The sequence below is a fragment of the Leucopleurus acutus genome (genome assembly GCF_964270905.1).
Source record: "Leucopleurus acutus genome assembly, chromosome: 1".
Taxonomy (NCBI): Eukaryota; Metazoa; Chordata; class Mammalia; order Artiodactyla; family Delphinidae; genus Leucopleurus; species Leucopleurus acutus.
This window is the reverse complement of record NC_139142.1, coordinates 85,044,181-85,054,509: the sequence shown is the minus strand read 5'-3', so window position 1 is coordinate 85,054,509 and position 10,329 is coordinate 85,044,181. Positions and strand designations below refer to the sequence as shown.

General features: G+C 40.0%; 1 protein-coding gene across 1 annotated transcript in view; it reads right to left on the bottom strand.

Annotated features, from left to right (window-relative positions):
* GANC (glucosidase alpha, neutral C) overlaps positions 1-10,329 on the bottom strand; it is a gene marked incomplete at its 3' end in the record, with an annotated part of 70,865 nt that continues 60,536 nt past the window's right edge. The window contains exons 21-24 of the mRNA XM_082835716.1: positions 8,136-8,249; positions 6,544-6,656; positions 724-827; positions 1-126 (exon numbers count right to left, since the gene is read on the bottom strand). Coding sequence (XP_082691842.1) covers positions 17-126; positions 724-827; positions 6,544-6,656; positions 8,136-8,249 — 441 coding nt within the window. The remainder of the gene's footprint in view (positions 127-723; positions 828-6,543; positions 6,657-8,135; positions 8,250-10,329) is intronic.

Here is a 10,329-nt window from a genome sequence, read left to right as displayed (position 1 = left end):
CAGGTGCACTGCTCTGTCACTGGATTTGGACCTTCCAGTCAGCACCAATGTTCAGTGAGAACTTCTCCAGGTTCAGGGTGGATGTTTTGGCACAATATGTAAAAGCCACAGGCTGAGCTTTACCATCTAGATATCAAAATTGTAAAAAGGAAAGTTTGATGAACATCTAGGAGAGAAATTTTGAATTTAAAATGTTTCTGACTCTGTTATAAAACCTTATGCCCCATATAGGAGAATCCAAATTAATAGTACTTGTACCCATGGACTTCCATGAAATTTTAAAACATGAAACACTCCACTGTTTTGAGTGCAAGACTGATTGAAAACAAACTAAGGAACAAAGTGATTTGTCCAACAAATTCAGTAGGTAAAAAAGGATATATCCTATCCCATGTCCTTTAAGAAACTCCATAAACTCCATGAGCAGGATTCCCCAGGACTTCAGATATCTACAGTTTAAAGAAAATATTCAGAGAAGCTACAATATTATTTCAAGTCCCAAATAATTTCCTTTAGGAAAATATTAACTGCTTACAACGAGCAGAAAGACCAGTTGATGAAGAGAAGCAGAATGGCCTCACGCCCTCTAGATACTAGTATATTTGACTCCTGCCAGAAAGAGCAGAGTCCACTTGGCTAAGGACATTTTGTCAGTTTTAGACTAATCATCTCTTCACTGCAGATACTTCTATATTTGCAAAAACAAATGGCCTGTTTCCTCACCAGGTGAGTGGCTGGTCACAGAAGATGGCTGCTTCTTGAGGCCTAGGACCAAGATATGCTCCACCACACACTTGCTGGGATAATGACCCCTCTTGTCAGCACAACTGGAATAGATACAACAAATGGCATTAGGAGAAGGAGAGGAATAGGGGTTTGGACTGGTTACCAGGTCACCATCCCGAGCCTTGTGAGTTCCCCTCCCATCTTTCTCTGTGGAGGCATGAAACATATAGTGGGCACATTTACTAGGATGAAGAGATGGTAAAAGATGACCCTGTGTGCCGAGGACAAGCTAACCAGTAGTCTCCCTCTAGCAAGCCATTTGGAGAGGCATCACTTAAGGATACTGAAGTCCCAAATGTTACTTGGACGCTACAGTCAAATTGTAAGAAATCAGATACTTAATGAATGGCTGAAGAGATGAATAAATTGGATTAATGGGAATTTATACTGAGTTCTTTTTTATTTTTCAGAGAGGGAAGGAAAGGAAGACAGAGACAATAAGGAAGGGATGTTCATGAAGTGGTTGAAAAATACTCCTGGGGGGCTCCAGACCAAGATGGCAACATAAAAGGCTCCTGAATTTCCCTCCTTCCACAGATGCACTGAATATAAAGCTACACATGGAGCAATTCCCTTTGAGAGAAATCCGGAAACTAGCTGAGTGACTCCTATACATTGGGTGACTGAGAAAATACCCACATCAAAACAAGTAGGAGGGACTTTACTGGTGGTCCAGTGGGTAAGACTCCATGCTCCCAATGCTGGTGGCCCAGGATCGATCCCTGGCCAGGGAACTAGATCCCACATGCACGCTGCAACTAAGAAGTCGGAATGCCACAACTAAGACCCGGCACAGCCAAAATAAGTGATAAATAAATAAAAATAAGTTAAAAACAAAAAAACCAAAACAAGCAAACAAACAAACAAGTAGGCGAGCAGAAGCAAGAAGAACTATGATTCTGCAGCCTGTGGAACGAAAACCACATTCACAGAAAGATAGACAAAAATGAAAAGGCAGAGAACTATGTACCAGATGAAGGAACAAGATAAAACCCCAGAAAACCAGCTACATGAAGTGGAGATAGGCAACCTTCCAGAAAAAGAATTCAGAATAATGATAGTGAAGATGATCCAGGACCTCGGAAAAAGAATGGAGGCAAAGATCGAGAAGATGCAAGAAATGTTTAACAAAGACCTAGAAGAATTAAAGAACAAACCTAGAAAAATTAAAGAACAAACAAACAGAGATGAACAATACAATAACTGAAATGAAAAATACACTAGAAAGAATCATTAGCAGAATAACTGAGGCCAAAGAACAGATAAGTGACCTGGAAGACAGAATGGTGGAATTCACTGCTATGGAACAGAATAAAGAAAAAAGAATGAAAAGAAATGAAGACAGCCTAAGAGACCTCTGGGACAACATTAAATGCACCAACATTCGCATTATAGTGGACCCAGAAGGAGAAGAGAAAGGACCTGAGAAAATATTTGAAGAGATTATAGTCGAAAACTTCCCTAACATGGGAAAGGAAACAGCCACCCAAGTCCAGGAAGTGCAGAGAATCCCAGGCAGGATAAACCCAAGGAGAAACACTCCAAGACACATAGTAATCAAATTGACAAAAGTTAAGACGAAGAAAAGTTACTAAAAGCAACAAGGGAAAAACGACAAATAACATACAAGGGGACTCCCATAAGGTTAACAACTGATTTCCCAGCAGAAACTCTACATGCCAGAAGGGAGTGGCATGATATATTTAAAGTGATGAAAGGGAATAAACTACAACCAAGATTATTCTACCCGGCAAGGATCTCATTCAGATTCAACAGAGAAATCAAAAGATTTACAGAAAAGCAAAAGCTAAGAGAATTCAGCACCACCAAACCAGCTTTACAACAAATGCTAAAGGAACTTCTCTAGGCAGGAAACACAAATGCTAAAGGAACTTTACAACAATAAATGCGAAAGGAACAAATGCTAAAGGAACTTCTTCTCTAAGTGGGAAACACAAGAGAAGAAAAGGACCTACAAAAACAAACCCAGAACAATTAAGAAAATGGTAATAGGAACATACATATCGGTAATTACCTTAAATGTGAATGGATTAAAGGCTCCAACCAAAAGACACAGGCTTGCTGAATGGATACAAAAACAACACCCATATATATGCTGTCTACAAGAGACCAACTTCAGACCTAGGGATACATATAGACTGAAAGTGAGGGGATGGAAAAACATATTCCATGCAAATGGAAATCAAAAGAAAGCTGGAGTAGCAATACTCATATCAGATAAAATAGACTTTAAAATAATGTTACAAGAGACAAGGAAGGACACTACATAATGATCAAGGGATCAATCCAAGAAGAAGATATATCAATTATAAATATATATGCACCCAACACAGGAGTACCTCAATACATAAGGCAGATGCTAATAGCTGTAAAAGAGGAAATCGACAGTAACACAATAATAGTGGGGGACTTTAACACCTCACCTACCCAATGGACATACCATCCAGATGGAAAATTAATAAGGAAACCCAAGCTTTAAATGACACAATAGACCAGATAGATTTAATTGATATTTATAGGACATTCCATCCAAAAACAGATTACACTTTCTTCTCAAGTGCACACAGAACATCCTCCAGGATAGATCACATCTTGGGTCACAAATCAAGCATTGGTAAATTTAAGAAAATTGAAATCATATCAGGCATCTTTGACAACCACAATGCTATGAGATTAGAAGTTAATTACAGGGAAAAAATGTAAAAAACACAAACACATGGAGGCTAAACAATACGTTACTAAATAACCAAGAGATCTCTGAAAAAATCAAAGAGGAAATCAAAAAATACCTAGAGATAAATGACAATGAAAACACGATGATCCAAAACCTATGGGATGGAGCAAAAGGAGTTCTAAGAGGGAAGTTTATAGCAATACAATCCTACCTCAAGAAACAAGAAAAATCTCAAATAAACAATATAACCTTACACCTATAGGAACTAGAGAAAGAAAAACAAACAAAACCCAAAGTTAGTCTAAGGAAAAAAATCATAAAGATCAGAGCAGAAATAAATGAAATAGAAACAAAGAAAACAGTAGCGAAGATCAATAAAACTAAAAGCTGGTTCTTTGAGAAGATAAAATTGATAAACCTTTAGCCAGACTCATCAAGAAAAAGAGGGAGAGGACTCAAATCAATAAAATTAGAAATGAAAAAGGAGACGTTACAACGGACACTGCAGAAATACAAAGCATCATAAAAGACTACTACAAGCAACTCTATGCCAATAAAATGGAAAACCTGGAAGAAATGGACAAATTCTTAGAAAGGTATAACCTACCAAGACTGAACCGGGAAGAAATAGAAAATATGAACAGACCAATCACAAGTAATGAAATTGAAACTGTGATTAAAACTCTTCCAACAAACAAAAGTCCAGGACCAGATGGCTTCACAGGTGAATTCTACCAAACATTTAGAGAAGAGCTAACACTCATCCTTCTCAAACTCTTCCAAAAAACTGCAGAGGAAGGAATACTCCCAAACTCATTCTACGAGGCCACCGTCACCCTGATACCAAAACCAGACAGAGATACTACAAAAAAATAAAATTATAGACGAATATCACTGATGAATATAGATGCAAAAATCCTCAAGAAAATACTAGCAAACAGAATCCAACAACACATTAAAAGGATCATACACCATGATCAAGTGGGATTTATCCCAGGGATGCAAGGATTCTTCAATATATGCAAATCAATCAATGTGATACACCATATTCACAAACTGAAGAATAAAAACCATATGATCATCTCAATAGATGCAGAAAAAGCTTGTGACAAAATTCAACACCCATTTTTAATAAAAACTCTCCAGAAAGTTGGCATAGAGGGAACCTACCTCAACATAAGAAAGGCCATCTATGGGAAAAAAAAAAAAAGTAGGAAAGGCTGAGACACACTCTCCATATAACCCCCACCCCTGGCATAGTCCCATAAAAGTGGGAAGGAATCCCCAACTCCCGGCTTCTCCAGGAAGAGTGAAGGGTTTGGACCACACTTCTAGTGTCCCTCCTTTCAAGGCTCCCACCTGAGGGATGGCCCTCAAATCACCTAGCTCTGATAGCCAACGGGCTTAATCATAGCAAATAAAGAAGTAGTTGTTAGTAGGCAGTGTGGCTATCCCCCCAGGGCTCAGTGCAGCGGGAGCAGGCAAAAACATCCATCTCACAGGTTCTCCCTGGAAGGGATTTGACTGCATACTTTCCCGGCTACTGCCTGAGTGTTCTAATCAGCCTGCAACTAGGTGCTGACTAAAATCTGCCCCTTTGGGACACGGATGGGTCTCAGCACATCCTCAACAACTGTGAGTCACTAAGAACAAAGATGGCAGCTTGGATAATCACAAAGGTCTGAGAAACAACAGGGAGCTCAGGCCCAGCTGATCGACAAGGTTCGTCTCCTACATGAGACCAGTCTGTCAAGACTGGAAGCGGTGGCTGTCTTATCCAATGTGAGAAACCAACACAAAGAGTCAAGGAAAATGAAACAGGAGAATATGTTCCAAACAAAAGAACATGATTAATCTACAGAAACTGACCTCAACAAAATGGAGGTAAGTTATTTACCTGAAAGAAAGTTCAAACTAGTGGTCATAACGATGCTCACCAAGGTCAGAGAGCAAGGCATGAACAAAGGGAGAATTTCAACGAAGACAGAAGATATTAAAAAGTACCAAACGAAATATAGACCTGAAGAATACAAGAAGTGAACTGAAAAATTCAATAAATACTGCATGGCGCCACGTATATATGGAATGTAAAAAAATTTCAAAAGAGGAAAGTTGAACTCATAGAGAAAGAGAGTAGAATGGGGGTTGCTAGGGGCTGGAGGGTGGGGGAAGTAGCGAGAGGCTGGTAAAAGAGTACACACTTTCAGCTATAAGATGAATAAGGTTCGAGAATCTAATGTATGACACGGTAAATATAGTTGATAATACTGTATTGCATAACTGAAATTTGCCAAGAGAGTAGAACTTAAATGTTCTCATCAAGCGGGGAAACAAAGGGTTAAACATGTGAGGTGATGGATGTGTTAATTAACTTGACGATGGGAATACTTTCATAATGTGTACATATATCAAATCATCACATTGTATCCTTTAAATATATTACAATTGTATTTTTATACTAGTATATTTTATTAAAATTTTATTTCTAAATTATACCTTAATGACCTAGAGATTATCATACTGAGTGCAGTGAGTCACAGAAAGAGAAATACCATATGATATCCCTTATATGCAGAACCTGAAAAGAAATGATACAAATGAACTTATTTACAAAACAGAATAAGACTCACAGACTTAGAGAATGAACTTACGGTTACCAGGGGGGAATGGATAATTAGGCAGTTTGAGATCGACATGTACACACTGCCATATTTAAAATGGATAAGCAACAAGGACATACTGTATAGCACAGGGAAATCTGCTCAATGTTATGTGGCAGCCTAGATGGGACGGGAGTTTGAGGGAGAATGGATACATGTGTATGTATGGCTGAGTTGCTTTGCTGTGCACCTGAAACTATCACAGCATTGTTAATCAGCTATTCTCCAATATAAAATAAAAAGTTAAAAAAATTATACCTTAATGAATCTGGGGGGGAAAAATGAAGAATACTCCACAAGTGGCCTTCATCATTAATTTCTTAAAATAGCAGCTCTGCATTTGAGGATAGCAAAAGGATAGCATAATTTAAGAAAGCACACAGCTCTTTTAGCTGCCATTACCTGTTGATCAAAACACCTGAGGCGAATGAAAACTTCCTGTGCAAGAATTGCTTCTGGTGGAGGTATTGGAATGAATGACCATCATCGAGATAGAATTCACCCACAGCAGAACCCTGGAGAGTGAATCACAGATAGAGAATGTGCTTATGTAATAGCTTTCTAGGAAAAGACTGTCGCCTCCCTAAAGGAAATAATAGATTTTAAAATCTATGAAAAATTATGTTGAACAACTGCTTAATATTCAAGCTGTACAAAGCAGTCATACAATATATACACTTACTACACATTCGTGAAATAATATGAATAAACAAGTCACACAAGAGGAGGACAAAGAGTTAGCCCTTGTTGAAAGAGATTTGAACTATGAAGTATGGTCAGCGGCATAGGTGGCTTCTCCCAAAATACTATCCTAGAAGGTGGCAACAGGTCAAGAAAAGTTCACAGAATGGAAATGAAATTAAAAGAAAAAATTACAACGTATGAGATCAGCTATCTTTAGAAGACCCTCCATTTAGAGAACGGTATCTAGTTCCTACTGTCTTTTAGTAGGAGGACCACTTTTGCATGTCAGATAATGTCACAGCACTCCATATGGCAGTTCACTGTTATTGACAATGTTTCATGTGCAATGGACCTTGAGTTTCTTGTAATTATTCCATGGCCTCACATGAGCCCAAGGTCCATAGTTTGACCCAAGAAAACATGCTTAAATGAAACGGATTGAAAAGAAAGATGTAAGAAAAAGAAAGCTTAATTATTTTATAATATTTGCTTAAGGGGCTTCCCTGGTGGCGCAGTGGTTGAGAGTCCGCCTGCCGATACAGGGGACACGGGTTCGTGCCCCAGTCCGGGAGGATCCCACATGCTGCGGAGCGGCTAGGCCCGTGAGCCATGGCCGCTGAGCCTGCGCGTCCGGAGCCTGTGCTCCGCAACGGGAGAGGCCACCACAGTGAGAGGCCCGCGTACAGAAAAAAAAAAAAAAAAAAATATATATATATATATATATATATTTTTTTTTTTTGCTTAAGAGTAAGGATTTGTGTTTGGCACTGTATTTTGGCAGATGGCTAGGAGAGGAATCTGTTATAGGCCTCCTTTGGCTCAAAAGATCTCCTCAAAAGGACAGATCAACTCTGGATCTTCCCAGGTTTTACCCAAGGAGATTGTAATTGTTTGAGCCATCTGATGAGCATAGAAGTCATTGCATGAGACTGTGTCCCTGGAATGTTGCATAGACACAGGACCCTTTTACAGGAGACTGAGATTCAGGGCTAATCCGTATGGCAGGCTGCCTATGGCTCAATGAGCTTTCAGTCCAGTGGTAATCAATGTCAAGCTGCAGAGCACCAAGGGTCACAGTGTCCTAGAGGAAATTTCTATTATTTCTAGTTCTAAGAGTACCCTTAAGGATAATTCCAGGAAAGTCAGACAAGAAATGATTCAAAACTTTGATTTCTAGATAAACTTCAGAAGCACCTATCCTGTAGATGGGGTTCACCACTTTTACATAGTGTCACATACTCAAAGGCTACAACTATAAAGAGATAGAGTAGTAACAAACAAGATGTGTAAAAGTAACATTTTTCAAATACCTTAGTGCTTAGGGCCACCCAGAGTCCATATGGGGAATCAGTCATGCAGCCCGTGGATCTTCCTATAGTTGTCTTTATTGGTACCACACTTCCACCTCGTTGAAACACTGGTATCTATAACAGAGCAACACGCTCAGAGAAGGAGGATTCATATAAGGCAATTTCAAAGTAGACTTTTAAAATATTTCATTGTACAAGACTCACATTTGTTACAAGTATAGACTCAAAGGCAAAATAAATTTGTGAACACAGAGATGGCAAATATGGGGGCCCTGGCATTAAAAGGAAAAGAGTTCAAACACTAAAAATGGTTCATTTTTAAATTATTAGGGAAACTTCTCACCCTTCATCAATTTATTATCTGTTCTGACTATCCTATAAGTAGCCTTTCCTGTTTTGTATTTTTAATTTTCCTGTCAATATAACAAACAAGTTTATTTCTAGGACCCTGCTAAAGAGGGAATTTGTCTGTCTGTATGAGCAGGCCCAGATGTACATATGTATGTCTTTATAAAAGATGGTAGGGACTTCCCTGGTGGTCCAGTGGTTAAGAATCTGCCTTCCAATGCAGGGGATGCAGGTTTGATCCCTGGTCGGGGAACTAAGATCCCACATGCTGCGGGGCAACTAAAGCCTAGAAGCCGCAACTACTGAGCCCATGCGCCACAACTAGAGAGAAGCCCACGGGCAGCAATGAAGAGCCCACGTGCAGCAACGACAGATCCCATGTGCTGCAACTAAGACCTGACTAAGCCGGAAAAAAAAAAAAAAAAGATGGTAGTTTCTTGGTTTGGGAAAGATGACTGTTGTCCTTACTTCAGCCTATACCCTTCTTGCTACTGCTTCCCTGATCACCAGGATGACTGACTCAATTCTGAGGGTAAAACTGTGAAACTTTTGCTATAGAAGCCCCTATCTATGGGTCTTCTGGAATGGCATTCCCAGCCAGGACGGCCCAGTAGTTTCCCTGCCTCCCAGTGCAATCCTCTGTAAGGAAGCTCCCTGAATCACGTGAAGGCCTGTACTTTGCTCTGAGTAATGTACAAGCGAGAAGAAGAGCAAGAATCCCCACGGGGAATTCCAAGACCCCCAGTGGATGCCTGAAACCGAGGAGAGTACTGAACCCTATATAAAGGTATTTCCCCTACACTAATGGGCAGGTAGCACACACAGTGTGGATCTGCTGGACAGAGGGATGATTCATGTCCTGGGCAGGAGGGAGCAGGATGGCGCGAGATTTTGTCATGCTACTCAGCTCAGCATGCAATTTAAAGTGTATGAATTGTATATTTCTGGAATTTTCCATGTAATGTTTTTGGCCCACAGTTAATGTTTTTGGGTTTTTTCTTTTTAAAAAATTTTATTTATTTATATTTATTTATTTTTGGCTGCACTGGGTTTTCATTGCTGCACGCGGGTTTTCTCTAGTTGCGGCACGTGGGCTTCTCATTGCGGTGGCTTCTCTTGCTGTGGAGCATGGGCTCTAGGCGCGCAGGCTCAGTAGTTGTGGCACACGGGCTTAGTTGCTCTGTGGCATGTGGGATCTTCCCGGACTAGGGATTGAATCCATGGTCCCCTGCATTGGCAGGTGGATTCCTAACCACTGCGCCACCAGGGAAGTCCCACAGTTAATATTTTTGGGCCATGGTTGATTGAAGGTAAATGAAACTGTGGAAAGTGAAACCGCAGATAAGGGGGACTGCTGTATACATGAAGTTGGGAATCAGGATGGAAGTAGTCAAGATGTCCACCCTCTGCTTGACTTGAAGTCAGCAGCAAGAAGTAAAGTACATTTACCTCCCCACCCTCATCAGCCAATCTCTTCTTATTCTTTTTTTTTTTCCTTCAAAGAATGCGGCAGTAAGTTAGTATGAATGGGCTCTGGAGTAGGTGTTCAGTTGACCCGGGGTCTTGTCTCAGTTCTGCCACAATTTAGCTGCAAGGAATTTAACTTCTCTGAACCTCACTTCCTTCACCTGTAAGCATGAGGGATTCAAGTAGATGAATGGTGAGGTCTCTTCTAGACCTGAAAGTTGGCATCTGAAATCATTTTCTATATAATGGAGTTCATATTGCTGCTGAGAATTTTAAAAAATAACATCAATATCTCTTTATAAATCTTTACACTACTTAGGGCCTGTGGTAGTCATTGTGATTCAGCTGCAGGAGCAAACTTCCCTTCAGAAATGCAGCC